This window comes from Triticum aestivum, chromosome 7B, assembly GCF_018294505.1.
Source record: "Triticum aestivum cultivar Chinese Spring chromosome 7B, IWGSC CS RefSeq v2.1, whole genome shotgun sequence".
In the NCBI taxonomy this organism is placed as follows: domain Eukaryota; kingdom Viridiplantae; phylum Streptophyta; class Magnoliopsida; order Poales; family Poaceae; genus Triticum; species Triticum aestivum.
The window spans coordinates 724,141,628-724,162,293 of NC_057813.1; the positions used below are offsets into that span (position 1 = coordinate 724,141,628).

The window sequence follows — 20,666 nt, forward strand, 5'->3', positions numbered from 1 at the left end:
GCTATTGGCGCCTCTTGCAACGCTGTGTCAGGTGCGTTTTGATTTTAGGCCGAAAAAAACGAATTTCGGCCATCTCGCTAGGGCCCGATATATGGGCCTATCGGCCGAATAATTTGGCCCAGTTTGAATTTTTTTTTGACCGGCCCAGCTTCCAGAGCCTTCCAGCTGAGACAAAACCACGAAACCGAAACAGCCAACCCTAGAATCGCTCGTTCCCTGTCCCTCCTCCTGTGTGCGGCGCCGCCGCTGCGCACAGGCCACATCTCCTCGCCCTCCTCCACATCTCCGGCCAAGGCGCTCACTTCTTCGGCCCTCCTCCACATCTCCTCGCCTCCACCCCATCCACTTCCTGTCCAAGACTGTGGCAACGGAGCTCGGCGGCTGCGGCCCTTCTCCAAGACTGCAGCGTGGTGCTCGGCGACTGCGGCAACGGAGCTGATGGAGCGCGAGCCGACCAGTTCAACTGAGGCAGTAGCATGGGGCAGCGGCAGCAACATGGAGGGCGTCCGCTTGACTGGAAAGGTACAAATGTTCTTGATGCAGTTTCAGTCTTCAGCAATTTGTCTCGTCCAAGTACGTGTATGCAGTTTCAGTTCTTGAGCAATTTCAGATCGATGTTGCTTTGTTTCTTGGTTATAATCTGTGTCTGCTTGTGCTGCTTTAGATTTAGGAGAGGTCCCTGGTAAATGGCTCGGCAAATGCATATATCATACGGGGTTAAGAAAAAGTGAGTCTTGATGAGTTGAACGTACAGCAGTGATATTATTAATCTGAAATATACATGCATCTGGTAGTCACCAAGGAGTCTCACAATGTTTTGGTTTGGTATATAATCTGAATCTGAAACACACATGCATCTGGTATTCACTAAGGATGCTCACGATCTGGTAATATTTATTTTGGTCCAACAAAAAAGTGGGTTACAAACGTTATTCTGAACATCCTAAAATATATAATCGTTCTGTAGATCTGGGTTGTGTGCTTGTTTTTGAGCTGTTGAGATGATGCTTGTTGTATTTAAATTACTTATTCCTTAGTATCTAAACTAGAGCATTAAGCTGTACTGGTTTTGTTTATCATTCATATGAGGACACCCAAGTAAGCAAGGGTTGCTTCCCTAGTGACCTACTCTTCATAACTGACCGCTGTTCTTTTGTCATTGATTTTGAAGAGAAAGTATTTGTTGATAGTGAGAGTGAGGATAATGATGGGGTGAGTGAGGATGGGGAAGATGCTCCATCCATGCATGATCAGCAAGAGGCGCAAATGCAAGTGGAAAAAGAGACACAAATTCAAGTGGAAAAGGACGCACCACCAACAGATGGCAATTTGGAGACATGTAGATCTGTACGGCTTGTCAAGAAGAAGACCAAGGGCGTCAACAGCCTATACCCCGCTGCTTAGAAATCTGCTGGCAAGTATCTTCTTTCTAGTGTTTTATGATTCATGATAATTGCTTAGAAAATTTTAGTTACTTGGAGCTGCTAGTTTCTTAGATGTATAAACTTTCTATCCATGCCTAGCCTTCGTTGTCATGTTAAGCAATGTATTTATGTTATCCTGAAATGTTACCACTTGACTATTGTTGCACTAGACACCTCCCTGTTAGTCCATTTTATTTCATTATGCATAAAGTGGAAGAAGAAAATTCTGATGTTGAACTACATCAATCCTGATCCTTTCTTTGTTTTCTCTATATGAACTAGAAATGCCACATGAAGAACTAAGGATATCAAGAAGCTTTTGGATGTATGCAAGCTTGGAGCTGTTGTTTTATAGGTATATTAACCACTGTATTTGTCATGCAATATGTTTGAGCTTATGCATGAATTTTGATTCACATTTTTCACCGTGGATTTTCCTTTTGTATGACAATTGACAAATGGCTAGTCCAAGCCAACAGTGGGCTGTTTGTGTCTATGTTGCTTTCTTTGTATCCTTAGAGTTTTGTTGTGCTGGAGTAAAAACCGTAAACTAGAATTCATCATTCTAGTATATGGAGGCATTTAACCTTTGCTCCTGAAGCTTTTTGGTGAATAAAAAACTATATTGCTGTAGTAGATTTGTTATTTGATTCATGAGCATGCATAAATTTGACTATTGTTCTACTAGCCACTTGTCCTGTTAGTCCATTTTAGTTTTAATGCACAAAGTTGCAGAAAATAATTCTGATGCAGAACTACCTCCATCCTGACCCTTCCTCTGTTTTCTCTAAACCAGAAATGGCACTTGAAGAATAACCAAGGATATCAAGAAGCTTTTGGATGTAGGCAAGCTTGGAGCTGCTGTTTCAATGTCATGCTTTGATAGTTGTCTTTTGGAGCTGTTGTTTCTATGTGTAATACTTTAAGTCTGTTGGCTGTACCGGACTATTTAAACTCTGAACTATGCTGTGATGGTTGAACTGATGTTGGACTGTTAAGGGTTATGTTGGAGGCCACTTTATAACTAATGTGTGCCTGTTATGTTGGACAGATGCAGTTTTATTAATCCCTGAAGCTTATTTGCTGAAATTTACATGATCAAACCTGATGGTTGTTGCGCTGCTATATTTATGGCCTGTTTTATTTCAAATCTTGTTTGAATTTCGGCCAAATTTCAGCCAAATTTTGGCCAAATTTTCAAATTTTGATTTTGAAATTTCGTCCGAGATTTTGCCGAAAATTTTAAAATTCCCGAAATTCGGCCATTTCGGCCAAGGACGAAAAAAAACACAAACCGAAAATCAAAACACATCAGGTCATGTCATCGTGGAGGTGGTGACAGACAACACGGTCAATCTTCTTGAGATGGAACACAGGCTCCCAGCGCTCCCCTGAGAGTTTTCCTTTTTGAAACGCTAAGCTTCCAGGACAGCAGTCACAAATTTCAACCCGATAAATGGCCAACATATTTTGAGTGTGTTGAAGGGTCTACTTTTCGTTGCACCTTCCTGCAAGCATGGCACATCACAATTTTGTAAATAGTGTAGATTGCTGGAATATATATGTTCATCATATTCAAATGAGATGGCATGGTAATTTACAATTTTGTAGTTCTGATTTCGTGAGAACAAGAGAACCATCGACATAATAGAGTGGATTCCTAGAATTTGTATGTTCTTACAAAGCAGGAGTCACAATTCAGAAGCTGGGTTTGCTGACAGATTCAGAACATCACTTTCTTGACAAATCCATAAGTAAAGGAAGTACAAAAGAATAACAAACAGTGCGGGAAACAACAGATGCAAACAGTTGAATCCAGATTACAGCTGCAATTGTGGTTTTGGTTTCAGAAGCAAACTTTATGACAAAAACTACCAATGAATATATAAAGTATGTTATGATGTAGGTAAATTTTGCCGTCTAGGATCATGGTCCACGTAAGCAAGATCAGTGTGCAGCAATGTCAAACATGCCAACTTAATTAACAATAATATGACAGAAACTATGTGAGTAATGTATCGGTTGTACCTGTGCTAATGAGGCCAGTTGGCTATCTATAAGATAAGATTGTTAGAGTTATAATATAAGTCATGTACCCCTTTATATTTATTCCGTTGTATAAGGGGTTTCCTGCATATGTTCCACATCTGTACATGTATATATATCGGCCTATGGCCTCATAGGAATACAAGTTGCATATTCCTAACATGGTATTAGAGCCTTAGGGTTTCTTTTTTAGCACGCGCAACTCGTGCTCTCGATCCAATCTCCCGTACACGCAGCCGCCGCCCTTCGTCTCTTGGTTGGCGCTGCTCTCTGTTGCCTTCACCACCGCAGGTCCGCCCGAGCGATTCCGCCCGAGCGATCCCGTCAGCAGGTCCACCCGAGCGATTCCGCCCGAGCGATCCCGTCAGCAGGTCCGCCCGAGCGATCCCGAGCAATCTCCTTCCGGACGACCGCTTCATCCCCACGCCTCGAGCCGACGGTGGACAAGGCTGCTCCAGATCCATCGATCCCGTCAGCAGCTCCCGTACGACCGCTTCCCATCGATCCATCTATCTACTTCCGGCCGACCGCTCCAGATCCATCGAGGTGGCGCAGTTCGAGGGGTTCGAGGACTCCACGATCTACTTCCCGGACGACCGCTTCGACAAGGCTGCTGTCTCGTTCCCAGCCGGCCCCAAGCGACGGGGCCCTGATCTCCTGCTCCCGCTGATCTCTGCCTAAAAACATGACTGCTGCATCGGGCTATGTTGCTGTCCCTCGCTGTCCGGTGATCTTCGATGGTACTAACTACACTGAGTTCACTAGCTTCATGCGCATTCACATGCGTGGCATCCGTCTCTGGGGTGTTCTTTCTGGCGAGGTCTGCTGTTCGCCACGTCCGGTTCCTCCGGTGGCTCCTATTCCGCCGACTCCACCGGTTCTTCCTCCGGATGCTAATCAGGCCGCCAAGGATGCGGCTAAGCTTGCTGATGAGGCTGCTGATCATGCTTATGATGAGAGGGTTTTGGCTTATGAGGAGGCTCTTCAGACGTATCATGGTGCTCTGTCTGTTTACACCCAGTGGCTTGATGATGATGCTCGTGCTGCAGCTGTTCTCACTGCTAGTGTTCTGCCTCAGTTTGCTTCTGAGTTTCTGGGTCTTCCTACTGTCTTTGAGATGTGGACCCGTCTTCGTCAGCACTATCAGCCCTCTGGTGATGCCTTATACCTTTCTGTGGTCCATCAGGAGCATGCTCTTCAGCAGGGTGACTCTACTATTGATGACTTCTATGCACAGAGTTCTGCTATCTGGCACCAGCTTGATTCTCTCCGCAGTGCTGGTTGTCGTACCTGCCCCTGTTGCCAGGCTGTCCAGGCCAATTTGGAGTTTCATCGCGTCTATGAGTTCCTGTCTCGGCTCCGTAAGGAGTTTGAGCCCCGGCGTGCTCAGTTGTTTGCTCGTGGTCGTATTTCTCTCATGGAGGCGCTTTCTGAGATTCGTGCTGAGGAGACTCACTTACGTGGTGCTGGTTTGCTGGAGGTTCCCTCTGTGCTCGCTACTCGTGCGACTACGCCACCTGCTGCACCGACCCCTTCTCGCTCGAGTGCTCCGCCGCTCTTGCCCACTCCTTCTGGAGGCTCAGGTCGCCCCCGTCCACATTGCGACTATTGAAACAATGATGGTCATCTTGAGTCTCAGTGCTACACGAAGAAGAAACACATGCGCAAGGCGCGATCATCATCTTCAGGAACTTCGTCATCTACCTCGACAGCTTCAGCCATTGCTTTGACTGAGCAGGATATTCTGAGACTTAAGCGTCTGCTCGCGGCTTCAGGTTTTTCCTCGACGGGTACTGCTGGTTCTGTGACTGATGCTTCTCGCACTGAGCAATCACCCTCTACACAGTCAGGTACATCCCCATGGGTTCTGGACTCTGGAGCTTCTTTTCATATGTCTTCTCATTCTTCCACTTTGTCCTCTCTTCGATCACTGGATTCTCCTGTTCATGTCTTCACTGCTGATGGTACTCCACTTTCTGTTGCTAGTAGAGGCAATCTTACCACTCCTTCTTATTCTATTCCTGATGTTGCTCATGTTCCTCGACTTACCATGAATCTGTTTTCTGCTGGTCAACTTACTGATTCTGGTTGTCGCGTCATCCTTGACGTTGACTCTTGTTCTATCCAGGACCGTCGCACGCACACTCTGGTTGGGGCTGGCCCTCGCCGCCATGATTCTCAGTGTCTTTGGGAGTTGGACTGGCTTCATGTTCCTTCTGCTGCCACCACCATCGCCAGTTCTTCCGCTTCTGTCGCCTCCGTTACTGGTTCCTTCCAGCAGTGGCATCATCGACTTGGTCATCTGTGTGGTTCTCGGTTGTCTTCTTTAGTTCGTCGAGGTCTTCTGGGGTCTGTCTCAGGAGATGTCTCTTTAGAGTGTCAGGGTTGTCATCTTGGCAAGCAGATTCAGTTACCATATTCACATAGTGAGTCAGTGTCCAAGCGTCCTTTCGATTTAGTCCATTCTGATGTATGGGGTCCGGCCCCTTTCGCTTCGAAAGGTGGTCATAAATACTATATTATTTTCATAGATGATTTCTCTCGTTACACATGGCTTTATTTCATGACTTCTCGTTCTGAGGTGTTGTCTATTTATAAGTGTTTTGCTGCCATGGTTCATACTCAGTTCTCTTCACCCATTCGTGTTTTTCGTGCTGACTCCGCTGGCGAGTATATCTCTAAGATGTTGCGTGGTGTTCTTGCTGAGCAAGGGACTCTCTCAATTCTCTTGTCCTGGTGCTCATGCTCAGAATGGTGTGGCTGAGCAAAAGCATCGACATCTTCTTGAGACGGCTCGTGCATTGATGATTGCTGCCTCTCTCCCGCCTCATTTTTGGGCTGAGGCCGTCTCCACATCCACCTATCTTATCAATATACAGCCTTCCGCTACTCTACAGGATGGTGTTCCTTTCGAGCGACTTTTTGATCGTTCTCCCGATTATTCGATGCTTCGCTCGTTTGGTTGTGTTTGCTATGTTCTTCTTGCCCCTCGCGAACGCACCAAACTGACCGCTCAGTCTGTTGAGTGTGTCTTCTTAGGCTACAGTGATGAGCATAAGGGCTATCATTGTTGGGATCCTATCGGTCGTCGGATGCGTATCTCTCGAGACGTGACTTTTGATGAGTCTCGTCCCTTCTACCCACGCCCATCTTCCTCGACTTTTTCAGTGCAGGATATCTCTTTCCTCACTTTTCCTGACTCACCTATCACCCCCGTCGAGCCTGTACCTCTCCGTTCCACTTCCTCTCCTTCTCCACCTCTAGTTGATTTGCAACCACCGTCCTCCCCGGTCTCCTCGCCTAGCATGTCACCGGGTTCTTCACCTTCATCTCCGGTGATTTCCTCCCCGATCTCCTCTCCCAGCATGTCACCGGATTCTACACCTTCATCTCTGGTGACTTCTTCGTCGCCACCCCCCGATTCTACCTTGACAATTCCTCCTTCTATTATTCCATCTTTTCCTCAGCATTACACTCGTCGTCCACGACCAGTCGATGCCTCTGTGGATGAGTCGTCATCTTCCTCTCAGCCTACTTATGGCTTGCGTTCTCGTCCTCGTCCGCCTGTTGATCGCTTTGGATTTCCCACCGCTGGTGCTGCTGTTCTTGAGCGGACTTCTTATCGTCAGGCTGTTGTTCATCCTGAATGGCAGTTTGCGATGGCAGAGGAGATTGCTGCTCTTGAACGCACTGGTACCTGGGATCTTGTTTCTCTTCCTCCCGGAGTCCGTCCGATCACTTGTAAGTGGGTCTACAAGGTTAAGACTCGCTCCGATGGTTCTCTTGAGCGTCACAAAGCTCGTATTGTGGCTCGTGGTTTTCAGCAGGAGCACGGTCGTGATTATGATGAGACTTTTGCTCCTGTGGCCCATATGACCACTGTTCGTACACTTCTTGCCGTTGCCTCTGCACGCTACTGGTCTATATCTCAGCTTGATGTTAAGAATGCCTTTCTTAATGGTGAGCTGCGTGAGGAGGTCTACATGCAGCCACCACCTGGGTATTCTATTCCTGATGGCATGGTATGTCGTCTTCGTCGCTCTCTCTATGGCCTTAAGCAAGCCCCCCCGCGCCTGGTTTGAGCGCTTTGCCTCTGTGATCACTGCTGCTGGTTTTTCAGCAAGTACTCATGATCCAGCATTGTTTATTCACCTTTCTCCTCGTGGTCAGAATCTTCTTCTTCTCTATGTTGATGACATGATCATCACGGGGGATGACCCCGAGTATATTGCCTTTGTAAAGGCCCGTCTTAGTGAGCAGTTTCTTATGTCTGATCTTGGACCTCTTCGCTACTTTCTTGGGATTGAAGTCTTTTCTACCTCTGATGGCTTTTTTATATCCTAGGAAAAGTATATCCAGGATCTTCTTGCTCGTGCTGCTCTTACTGCCGAGCGCGTTGTTGAGACTCCTATGGAGCTCAATGTTCACCTCCGTGCTACTGATGGTGATCCTCTCCCTGACCCGACGCGATATCGTCATCTTGTTGGCAGTCTTGTCTATCTAGCTGTCACTCGTCCAGACATCTCTTATCCGGTTCATATTCTGAGTCAGTTTGTCTCTACTCCCACCTCGGTTCACTATAGTCATCTCCTTCGTGTTCTTCGATATCTTCGAGGCACGATCTCTCACCGTCTATTCTTTCCTTGCTCCAGTTCTTTACAGCTTCAGGCCTATTCGGATGCTACGTGGGCTAGTGATCCTTCAGATCGCCGTTCACTTTCTGCTTACTGTGTTTTTCTTGGTGGTTCTCTCATTGCCTGGAAGACGAAGAAACAGCTTGCAGTTTCCCGTTCGAGTGCCGAGGCTGAGTTGCGAGCAATGGCTCTTTTGACGGCAGAGGTGACTTGGTTACGGTGGTTACTTCAGGATTTTGGTGTTCCTGTCACTACACCGACTCTGCTCTTATCTGACAGTACAGGTGCTATCAGCATTGCGCGCGATCCTGTGAAGCATGAGCTCACCAAGCATATTGGTGTCGATGCTTTCTATGTGCACGCTGGTGTGCAGAATCAGGTTATTGCTCTTCAGTATGTGCCTTCCGAGTTACAGTTGGCGGATTTCCTGACGAAGGCCCAGGCTAGAGCACAACATGGCTTTTATCTCTCCAAACTCAGTGTTGTTCATCCACCATGAGTTTAAGGGGGGGTGTTAGAGTTATAATATAAGTCATGTACCCCTTTGTATTTATCCCGTTGTATAAGGGGTTTCCTGCATATGTTCCACACATGTACATGTATATATATCGGCCTATGACCTCATGGGAATACAAGTTGCATATTCCTAACAAAGATAACCACTTTCCCTGTTCATTACTAACGCTGATGCCATAGGGGAAGAAGACTTGAGGACTTCGTGTACTCCAACAAGCAATGTGATGCGTGCCAACTTAATAAACAATACTACGAAAGGAACGGTGTGAGTAATCTATTGTCTGTAGTTGTTCTAGTGGGGCCAGTTGGCTACTTATAAGATAACAATTTCTTCATCTTCATTACCAATGCTATTATGTTGTATTGTCAACGCCACTTTCTGCTGTTCAGACAAAAGACAAGATGGAATGGTCAAGGAACTGCAGAACAGTAAGAACAAGAAGATAATTTAACTTGATGGGACATTACCCTTTGGACAGCAACACACATGTCACTGAGCAGTATGGAGCTAAAACTAAAGGGCTTCAATGTGCCGTTGTCTTACCCGAGCCGCCGGCAGATCCTCCCGCTTCGTCATTGGTTGCTCCACGGCACGCTCCGGCAGCCGCCCGCGTCCCCCATCCCCCGACGGTTGCCGGAGAGAGGAACGAGGGTGGCGGCGGCGGCATGGCCTTCTCCTCCGCTGATGTGGCCTGTACTCCGGCAAAGGAGCCGCCGGCAGATCCTCCCCATCTTCAAGAAAGGAATTACGGCGGAGGCCGAATCCGGCCGACATACTGTCGGATTGGGGATTGGTGGCTGTGTTTTTTTCTGTCCAAAGAGGAACAAAAGGCAGCGTATATGCTTAGCGAATGCTAACACCTAAAGCCCATTAGGCCCAGGACCACCGAGCAACCGAAACCTCACTGGGCCCAGTACTCGCACAATATCAATGGTACTAGTACCTCTGAACTTTTTCTCAATAAAACAAAAACCTCTAAACTAGTGGCGGACCTAGAGAGTATTTTGATGGGGGCAAACTACTTGAGTGGGGGCATGTTCTATAAAACTTCAAATAATTCAAGTATATTATTCAAAAATCACAAGCAAAACTCATTGAAATTTCAAATTTGAAGTGGGGGCCCACCTCTATATAGGTCCACCCCTGCTCTAAACTAAATATAAGACGCAACCTAAAGAATAAGATAAACATAAAATGTTTTGGCAGTTCAAATTTGAACTGCAAAAATGCCTTATATTTAGTTACGGAGGTAGTAGTTTATAAACCATACATCCAAAGATCCATCTGAAACACTGTGATCCTTGTCTTTACTTTTAAAAATAAAATGAGACCCCTATGAAATGTCCGTAAAAAAGTTCCCTTAAGAAATGTACAAATATAGAAAATAGGGGCAAAAAATACTAGATAATAAAACCACCTTTGTTAACTAAAAATGGCTATTGTATCTTAAAAAGGCAAAAAATGACCCAACATTTCATTTTATATTTTCTTAACTCGAAAGAATGCTCCTTACGAAAAAACAATTTCTGTTCGTGTGAAATGTTCATCTATCTCAAAGAGTTATACTGATAAGAATTTAATTATCTCAAAAATTTCTTGGAGAACAATATTCTGAGGATACAAAAAACGTTTCTAAATATAAGTCCTTTTAGAGATTTCAACACGAACTACATGCGGATGTATATAGACATATTTCAGAGTGTATGTAGTTCATATAGAAATCTTTAAAAAGACTGGGAGCAGACACAAGGGGATGCCGAAAGTCAAAAAAAAATGCAGATGCAGGGATCAACATTTAAGCTGCCTACCATAAACAGGACTAGATCATTGATGGCGCGCGTTGCCGCGCCCTTTTATTTTGCGTTAGAATAAGATATTTTTTGATAAATAATATGCATAAATAAATTGTTGAAAGATGGATATAATTTTTTTTCTTAAATTTGAAGGTGCAAATAGTTGAAAAGTATTGCACTACTCAACCGTACCAAGTTACAGAACCAGACAAACAATATTAGCAATCAACAAAGCAATATCTGTTCCCTCAAAAAAAAAGACAAAGCAATATCTGACATAGTAATACTAAGAAAGTTATACCCTAGTAACATGCCAGGCAAAAGAGCAGCAATATGTGCACCTGCTGAAAGATGTTGGTTGGTGTGCCCATCCATTTGTTCAATAAAATGGGAGAAATTTACATAAAAAATTTGAAGCATGAAACAACGAAGATAAACTATTATAGCCGGTAATAAGCTAATGGTTCTTTCCGCAACATAAAATAAAATAGGCTAATGGTTCCGATTCCTGAGACATATCGGGAAAAACTCGGAAATATTGTCCCATAGAGCATATATAATAATATTTCGAACCTTCATTTCATGAGTACAACTGGAAAGTAGTGACATCCAATGTCCTTGACAGTTGACACAAAAGATAAACATAATTTCAGTTGAAGACTATAGCAGAATTATGGTCGTTGATTCATCATCACTGCTAAAGTTAAAATTAGGTAACCAAATGAAACACAGAAGATTTTGTAAGACTACACAAACAACAACTGCTAATTAACATACAGACGTTCTATTACTTGTAAACCATATCATACATAAGGAGTAAAAGGGTGTGGAGTATAAGGAGTTGGTCTTGTACTCTCATTCATTGGAGTATACTATTCCTATTGGAGGGACTAACATTGCAAACAGAAGTGGTGAGGCATCCCTGGAGCTGCACGAGGAAGCATAAATTTGACCTTGCGGGGAAGCAATCAAATCAATTTACTTGTGAATAGTAATATTTGTCGGACAAACAATGCTTGCTAAGTTGCACTAACAGTCTAGCACTGAAAGTCAAAATTCATCTTGTACCTTTCACGGAGCTTGCAACAAACATGTAGTGTATTATTTGATCGGTGTCAGCATGCAAGTTCAACTCCCAGTCATTGTGAAGAAATCATATCAGCATAGCCACAAGGAAATGACGAACCAAAGTGTAAGCACTGAAACGAAAGGTAAAGCGAGAAAACTCACAGTATAACTGCTATCAGTTTTGCAGCAGAACAACTCTGTGGATCATTCTGCCCCTATTCAGGGGAAGAAGCACACCTAGATCAGTAAGGGTATGGAAATAAATTGGGTACCCTCAAGAATTCGCAAAAAAAGGCATGGCAACCAATCAACCATAGCATACAAATCTTCAGAATCAAGGGAACGCTAGCACAACCCTGTAAAGAAATGAGTAGTAGTAGACTGATCAACACACTGCCTTCTTCAGCTCTTTCCTGCGGCGTACAAACCTTGGACCGAAGCACAGTTTTAACCATGGACAAATCCATATGAACAGTCAGACATGCATCCCTATAAGCTATCTAATTTTGTACGTCCGTGCGTAGTTTTGCGTTTGCCATCTAGGAACCGGCCAGGACAACATAGGAGAGGCAGAGCTTATGGACGGAGGTGCGGACGTCCAAGATGAGGTGGAAACCGGCAGCCGCGGAGACAAACTCGAACGCAACGGCTGCGGTGGCGGCGCCGGCGGAGATGACTCGAGCTCGATGGCGGCGCCGGCGACTCGAGTCTCGTCGGAAGCAGCTCAAATCCGGCAACCTAAGTGGCGAAGGGAAAGTGGCGCCCGGAGGCCGGAGCTCGGGCCGGTGGCCTGTCGGCCTGATCGGCAACGGCGGTCGGGGCTGTGGCGCCATTTGTGTTTCCCGAACAGAGCATCGACTCGTTTCTTTGCGTGAAAGGGATAGGTCAGGATTTTTTTTTTTTTGAGACATGGTTAGGTCAGGATGGGAAGGGATGGATTGACGGGTGTGGGAGACGTGAACCGCTAGACGGGCCTCGCACGATCTACATGACCCAATCAACCAGGTTGCTCTGAAACGGTCACGGGAGCAGCGTCCCTAACTGACGTTGGCCCACATAGCGCGCCAGTGCGGGATCAGACGGCCAGCGACGTATAGATCAGAAAACTGACGGTCAGAAATGCAGGGTGCGTGAGAGGGCTGGGATTAGGCTCGGTTTTACTGTCCTTAATATGCACAGATGCTGCATGGAAAGCAACAAGACTCCTCAACCAACCAGTAATGGAAACACAAAAGCATTGCCGAAGCTCAGGGTCTAAAACTTGCAGCTACTTTGCTGTCAATTCCGTTGGGAAGCCAGAGGCCTATCAACAGACTTGCGTACCATCACAGATCCAGATTCAGCTCACTTCAGGTTTTCCATGTCTCAAGGGTCTATAACATTGAAGTTCACACTTCAGCTCAGCTGCTATCAATCAGGAAATTGTAGCTAGTCCTAGATTTAGCTGCAATAGTTCTGATCATTACGTCCTCTGATTCAGATTATCACAGATGTACTACAACTATAGGGAATTGTTATCCTCCATCTAAACTGTACGCAGATTGAATGAATGGCGCCTATAATTAGTCTCTCCTCGCCAAACAGAACTCGGATGAGTCAGACTCCCTGCCTACCATCCGGCTCAAATTCTGGCCATGTTGGTGTCTCCATTTCTGATAACATAAGCAGATTTGACCGTGTTGGTGTTAAAAAAACCTTCCATTTTTATCAATGACAATAGGCACAGGTGAAGGAACTCTGATGTGATCGGGGAGTGCATGTAGACTACTAAGCGTTATGATTAAATGAAACATCCAAAGTAATGGCAGGGCACTTACCCGTACGCACCATGCAAGGATTAACACGGTGTTCATACATACATGTTCCATCCAATTCACCAAATAAACACAACAACTTAATCAGCACTACCACTACCACTACTGCTACTACTACATCATTCCATCAGTTACTGGACTTGGCACTGCTAGCGGTTTACAAATGGCCAAATAACACCAACAAGCAAGAGCCACTACATGGAAGAGAACATGCAAATTAACACTAGCCAGAGACTGCAGTCTGCAGACCCCATCTAATATATATGTGGCAGGTGGGCTGGTGGACGGGCCATCTAATATGAAAGCACTCAAGTTGCACACATGCCAAATCAACCAACATGCGTGCATGTATGCCATCAAAAGGATCGGATGCGAGACTCAAGTCAACAAGCCAAACACAGGCAATTACTTGATGTATGTGTCATCCTTCCTTGCAATGATCAACCAGCGGCCAGGCAGACACAAAACAAGTCCATACGCAGCGGATTAAGCCCTGCAATAATAGCGTGTGATGTGATGAGAAACCAACCTCTCTTGTTACATAGATGAAACAAAAACATTTAGTTTCAGATACTGAATAGACACAAACGTTTATCACTAAGTTTGTTTGTCCCACATACATTTTATACTAGCGGAAAACACAAACGTACCCAGTGCCCTGTGCACCAAATGTGTCTTCAAACTTCTCTAATCAAATTAAATAACCTTGTAGTTGCAGTTCAAGGACAGAAATTTCACAGGGCATAAGCGTCAGCGTGACATTGGAAACACATGGATTTTTATTTAAAGCTAATCACCTAGCAACTTTGGATGCTATGCTAGGTAATACTCCCTCCGTACCTAAATATTTGTCTTTCTAGAGATTTCAACAAGTGACTACATACGGAGCAAAATGAGTGAATCTACACTCTAAAATATGTCTATATACATCTGTATGTGGTAGTCCATTTGAAATCTCTAAAAAGACAAATATTTAGAAACGGAGGGAGTACATTGCAGTATCGATCCTTTATATGGATGGCATGGACAATACAAGCAAAACATAAGAGCAAGCTTACTTACCCCTTCAAATAGTTGGTGGAGACAAGGATGGCGGGAAACCCACATACAGATGACCCTGCAATGGCATCATGAACTCCTTCCCACAGAACCGCTCAAGCTTCATAATCTGGAGATTCAGTGAAAAACAGTCCGTGCCTGGCATTTCATACGGGTCGTCTGGAAACCCTTGTAGGAGTAAGTATCCCCCAGCTGCACCAATGAAGGAGTAATAGCAGCAACCATGGCGCAATGTGACAACATCCCCAATTTGCCACTCCTTTGGGTCATCCCCAATGCTAACCAAAATGGTGTGCAAGAAGCGATTGTCGCTGAGAATAAGCATCCCAAGCCTCCCTTCCGTTGCCTCCACAAAGGCCACCTGGGAATTAAACCACGGAATAGGCGGGAGGTTGACGGAAGAGAAATCCATGGTACGAATGTCGAGCATGAGCAACTTGTTGATCCCGGGTATCGCCCAGCAGAAGCATCCGTGCACGTAGTAGCGCTTTCCGAATGCAGTGGCGGATCGCATATCATCGCCTTGACTAGTTTCCGCAATCAGAGCGCTCCAACCGTCAAATACGGTGGTGTGCCATTGTTGGGCAAGAGGGCCTGATGAGGAGAAGACGAAGAGGACCAGCTGGGCCTGGTATTTGGCCAAGCATATGACTCTGAAACTCATGGACGCGTCTGCAGCAGTGTCAGCACCGTCGTCTGTGGCGGCAGGAGCAAGAAAGAGCTGGCAGTGGTAGACCAGATCGGACAGGTCCTGGGGTACGGGAGGTAGCAGCAGGTAGCGCCGGTGCAGCGGGTCGCACACGGCCACGTCCCTCGCCAGGGTGCAGTCGTCGGGGGCGGCGCAGAGGAGGGCGCGGCCGTCACGGAAATCGCGAAGAGTCCAGGGCTGCTCGCGGGACGGGAGGAAGGAGCAGGAGAAGTCTGTGCCGGCGAGTGTTTGGGCGGCGGCGGCGGAGGGGTGGGGCGGCTGGGCTGGGAGGAAGGGGTTCAAGAGTATACCCAGGAGAGGCGGCGGGTGGAGGGTGCGGAAGCGACGGAGGAAGGCATGGTCGGCGATGAGGCGGCGGAGGGAGGGGCCGGCCATGGAAGCGCGGGCGAGGTCGGCGGCCGTGGGGACGCGGAGGAGGATCTCCTCCGCCAGGTGGTCCGGGAGGGTTGCCTGCGTCTCCACTGTCGGCGGGGAGTCGGGGCTGCAGGGCGGCGCCGCCGGGGCATCGGGGAAGGCTGGCGTCGGAGGGGCATCTGGGAAGGGCGGCGCCGGCGACTCCATTGGGGTGGGGTGGAGTGGAGTGGGGAGGAGGGGATGGGATTGTCGATTTGGGCTTTCGGTTTCCCGTTTCTCCTCTAGGAAGACGTACCCGCCTTTCCCCTTTTGCTTGTCCTCTCACTTTGACGTTTCCTTCAACTCATCAAAAAAACCAAAGCAAACTTCTCTATTTGCTTTGTAATAAATAAAAAATCACATTTACCCTAAAAAAATCACATACAATCTCTTCTCTCTTTTGTAAAAACACATATACTTCTTTTTTTGCGGGAAAGAGCGAACATATCAGCTAGAAATAGAATATAATCCATGTTCATGGCATCGGCAATTTCCAAAGGAAAAAAAATTCTAAGCCAGACTACTGTTTTCATTTGCTTCTCTAAGTCGTGACTCATTAAATTGGCTTCACGATTGAACTTAACAATAGATACACATCTTTCGTAAATAAGTTTACGAATAGTCTGGACGCGTGATGAGGATCGCCACATGTTCGAGGTCGCTGGGTTCACCAAGGAGATGGTTTTCGCATAGTCCATCTCCACAGGCAGAGGGAGCGATGAACAATGTAGTGCATCTTGCGAACGTAGTAGAAAACAAACAAAAATCGCTCTATGATCAACCAGGAACATCATGAAGATGCAATAAATGGTTTGGATTCGATTGTTACCGACTCTGAGTTGCAATGGAAGTATACGAGTCGGTGTAGATCGTACTTGAAGTCTCCCGAATCGTAGATGGCCATCCCGCGAACTGCCCACGAACAGTCCCTCATCAAAAAAACCGAAAGTACGGCCTCTCTACATATTGGAAGCGTACGGTCTACAGATTAAAGGAAAACACGTTTTTCCCGTTTCCGAGAGGCATGGCCGTACTTCTCGCGGAAGCAAATCCGTGTCTCTCACGGGAAAAACGCGTTTTTTCCGTTTCCGAGAGGCGCGGCCTCTCCCAGAAGGAAAAAAAAGATAACATATTTTTTTTCGTTTCCGAGAGGCACAACCTCTTCCATAAGGAAAAAAGAAAAAAAACATGTTTTTTTATGTTTCCGAGAGGCATGGGCGTGCTTCTCGCGGAAGGAAAAAAAAAGAAAACACGTTTTTTTTTCCGAGAGGCACGGCCGTGCTTGTCACGGGAGCAAATCTATGCCTCTCGCGGAAGCAAATTCGTGCTTCTCGCAGAAGGGAAAAACACGTTTTTTCATGCAAATAATATATTTTCACAATTATTTTTTGTCGAAAAGCTAAGGACTGGTGGAAAACGAAAGCCAAAAAAACCAAGAGAAACATCTAAAAAGCAGGGCTGCTCGCGGGACGGGAGGAAGGAGCAGGAGAAGTCGGTGCCGACGAGTGTTTGGGCGGCAGCGACGGAGGGGTGGGGCGGCTGGGCTGGGAGGAAGGGGTCCAAGAGTATACCCAGGAGAGGCGGTGGGTGGAGGGTGCGGAAGCGACGGAGGAAGGAATGGTCGGCGATGAGGCGGCGGAGGGAGGGGGCGGCCATGGAAGCGCGGGCAAGGTCGGCGGCCGTGGGGACGCGGAGGAGGATCTCCTCCGTCAGGTGGTCCGGTAGGGTTGCCTGCGTCTCCATTATCGGCGGGGAGTCGGGGCTGCAGGGCGGCGCCGCCGGGGCATCGGGGAAGGCTGGCGTCGGAGGGGCATCTAGGAAGGGCGGCGCCGGGGACGCCATTGGGGTGGAGTGGGGATGGGATGTCGATTTGGGCTTTCGGTATCCCGTCACTGCTCTAGGGAGACGTACCCGCGTTTCCCCTTCTGCTCGTCCTCTCACACTTCGGCGTCTCCTTCAACTCATCAAAAATCGCATATACTTCTTTTTTAATCTATTTTTAAAAATTATTTAAACTTTAAAATATGCTAATTTGTTTCTTCTATGTGCGACCATTTTTTAATAAGTGGTAAACATTCTGTTTAATGTACAGAAACATTTCTTTACTATATGAACATGTTTTAATCCATGGTTTTTTTTACAAAAATATGTAAAAAGATGTTTCTTACATGAATATAAATTCATCGCGTACATCAACATTTTTAGTGCATTAACATTTTCTTATTTTTGTGTATGTGAACATTTTTTTATTTTTCGATAGTCAAAGGTGGTTCTTTTAGCAAAATTAGTTAAACCAAGAAAAACAATCCCATTTCCAGCTACACGTGTAAATAAGTATCGGCCAAAGGACCATGTGACACATGTGGTAAGCAATCCAACCAATTAAAAAAAATAAAAATAAAAACTATCGGCCAAAGGATATAAAAACAGAGGGACCAGGTTCAGACTTGCTCAATTCAACGCCTGAAGACTCATCAGGTGGAAATTGTGGCGACCCAAGAAGTTGACACAGAGCGTTTCATCAGCACACTGCTTCGTTTATGGTTGGGGTGAGAGAGTCTCCAACCGTAGACCTCGTCAGGATCACCACCACCCATTTTGTGATAGATATGCAGCTCTGTTATTAGCCGCGTGTATCGCAGTTGTATCCATTTCCTCAGTTGTTTGCTCGAGTACAAAGTTGTAGAGGCTCCTCGCCGGGAGCACGCGCTGGTGGTCATGTGTGATGTGTCCAGTACTTTATAATCTGTAGCTCATTCTGTTATATTCAAAATAATCAATAATCGACATGGATGTAGTACAGTCAAAATAGTACCATTATGCAGTGGTGCTACAATTCCTAATACAGTTTTATAAACGCACAGCGAGAACAGAGAGAACCTACCTATTCTTCGTCAGACATTCTTGAAACAAACCAGATAGCGTTAGAACTTAAGAAGCGCTTTCTGATTATTGGACTCGGCAATTCAACAGGGCAAGAATACCTTTTAGGCTGGATCCCGGCGAGTCTCCAAGCAAACATCATATGGTGAGCAATTGAAAATCTTAACCTGCACTGACAATGTGTACCCAAGTTCCTAACCTCACTTCAGAACCAACAGTATTCCTAGTGCTATATAAAGGCCAATTCAGATGTATACGATAATCTGGTAGGACTAGGGTTCCTACCAGGCCTCCGGCGTAGGTTGTATGGGCAAGGGGGAGGGGGACGGAGGCTGGAGCGGGCGCGCCGGCGGTCGGACGCCGTCGCGGCTAGGGTTGGGAGAGGCGGCTAGGGTTCCGGCTCCTTGGGGAGCCGGGCAACAGAAGATTATAATATCTTTATTGCTTGATCTCAAACGGTGTCTTACAACTAGTATTTATAACTTTAGCCTAAGATAACTTGCGGGACAAGCCCCTAATACTAATGCCCGGTGGGCCTCTTTCTGGCATAGACCTGACCGGTCATAACATCTCTCCCCGCCTGCGCAAACAGCTCGTCCTCGAGCTGAAAGTCTGGATAGTGTTGGCGGAATTCGTCACGCTGCTCCCAAGTAGCCTCCTCCTTCGGAAGGCCCGCCCACTGAACGAGGATGAACCAGACGCCACGACGGAGCTGCGCCTGCAACACCTTTGCTGGCTCAGGAAGAATGCGATCATCGGCGATTGGAGGAAGCGCCGGAGGAGCCGCCGGTGGCTCACCACGGAAAGGCTTGAGCAGCCCAACATGGAAGACGTCGTGGATGCGAGCGCGGGCCGGAAGCTGAAGACGATAGGCCACCTTCCCAATGCACTCCAAGATAGGGAAGGGCCCGGCGTAGCGAGGGCCGAGCTTGCGCTTCGCGCGCGGGTCGAGTGACTGCGTAGAGCGGTGGAGAAGACGCAGCCACAACCAATCACCCACCGCGAACTCCGCCTCGCGATGATGATCGTCGTAGTAGTGCTTGGCCAGCTGTTGTGCCTGAAGGAGACGCTGACGAACCTCAGCAAGCATCTCGTCATGACTGCGGATAAGGGCACTCGCAACCTCCGTCCGAGCCGTCTCCGGGTCCACCGGAAGTATAGGCGGGGGTGGGCGTCCATAGAACACCTGGTGACGGAGATCATCATGCGCCAGAACAAAGATCCGGCGCCCATGGAGAAGAAGTCCGTCAGAGAAGCGCCAAGGCTCCTCTAGGTCGCGGGCCGTGAGCTGCTGCTGAAGAAGGACAGCATCGTCGGCCGTCGCAGTGGCGCGGCGAATGTCGGCAAAGAGACCGAACGTCGGCCCGGAGCGGATGCATAGGGCCGCCCCGGTGGACTCGTCGGTGGAGGGAGCGAGGTCGGAGTCGCGACGGGACAGCGCGTCGGCCACGATGTTAAGACGTCCCGGCCAATACTCGACGGAGAAGTCGAAGCCGAAGAGCTTGCTGATCCACTAGTGCTGCGGCACGGTCGATAGCCGTTGGTCCAGCAAGAACTTCAGGCTGTAGTGGTCCGTGCGAATGTGGAAGGATCGTCCCCACAAGTACGTCCGCCAATGACGAACGGCTTGTACGAGGCCAATGAGCTCCCACTCGTATGCCGCCAACTTGAGATGGCGCGGAGCGAAGGGCCGTCTAAAGAAAGCGAGGGGCCCATCGCCTTGATGAAGCACGACGCCGAACCCGGCGCCCGAGGCATCATAGTCCACCACAAACGGGCGGTCGAAGTCGGGCATCTGGAGGACGGGGCCCGTCGTGAGGGCCCCTTTGAGGGCCTCGAACGCCGTCGTCGCCTCGTCGTCCCAGGCGAAAGCGTCGCGGCGAAGCAACCGCGTGAGGGGCACCGCGATGAGCCCGAACTCCCTGATAAATTTCCGGTAGTAGCCGGCAAGGCCGAGGAACCCGCGGAGAGCCCACGGCGAGTGAGGCGTCGGCCATGCAGAGACGGCTGCCACCTTGTCGGCATCCATAGCCACCCGTCGGCCGAGATGAAATGGCCGAGGTAGGCGACGGTAGGTGTCCCGAACGAGCACTTCAAGCGCTTAAGGTGGAGGTGGTGCGCCCGAAGCTCGTTGAAGACAATGGCGGCGTGCTGGAGGTGCTCGGCCCAGGTGGCGCTGTAGATAAGAATGTCATCAAAGAAAACAAGCACAAACCGCCGTAAGTAGGGTCGAAGGACGTCGTTCATCAGGGCCTGGAAACTCGCCGGGGCGTTGGCGAGGCCGAAGGGCATCACCAAGAACTCGAAGTGGCCATGGTGGGTGCGA

General features: G+C 47.6%; 2 protein-coding genes across 3 annotated transcripts; one reads left to right on the forward strand and one right to left on the reverse strand.

Annotated features, from left to right (window-relative positions):
• Positions 1-184: 184 nt before the first annotated feature.
• LOC123159165 (uncharacterized) lies at positions 185-2,490 on the forward strand. 2 transcript variants are annotated; one of them, XM_044576996.1, is made up of 4 exons: positions 185-573; positions 665-727; positions 1,172-1,779; positions 2,221-2,490. In XM_044576996.1, exons 1-3 carry the CDS (start codon positions 477-479, stop codon positions 1,402-1,404), a joined length of 393 nt encoding a protein of 130 aa, XP_044432931.1. In that variant the 5' UTR covers positions 185-476; the 3' UTR covers positions 1,405-1,779; positions 2,221-2,490. The 2 variants fall into 2 exon arrangements, 1 of the variants encoding a protein (XP_044432931.1); XR_006479557.1 differs by lacking the exon at positions 665-727 and having other exon boundaries at positions 185-522.
• A 10,791-nt stretch (positions 2,491-13,281) lies between these two features.
• Positions 13,282-15,685, reverse strand: LOC123160600 (uncharacterized). Its single transcript, XM_044578410.1, has 2 exons — positions 14,359-15,685; positions 13,282-13,789 (listed from the first exon to the last, which is right to left on the reverse strand). The coding sequence occupies exon 1, from the start codon at positions 15,623-15,625 to the stop codon at positions 14,363-14,365; it is 1,263 nt and encodes a 420-aa protein (XP_044434345.1). The 5' UTR covers positions 15,626-15,685; the 3' UTR covers positions 13,282-13,789; positions 14,359-14,362.
• Between the last annotated feature and the right edge of the window lie 4,981 nt (positions 15,686-20,666).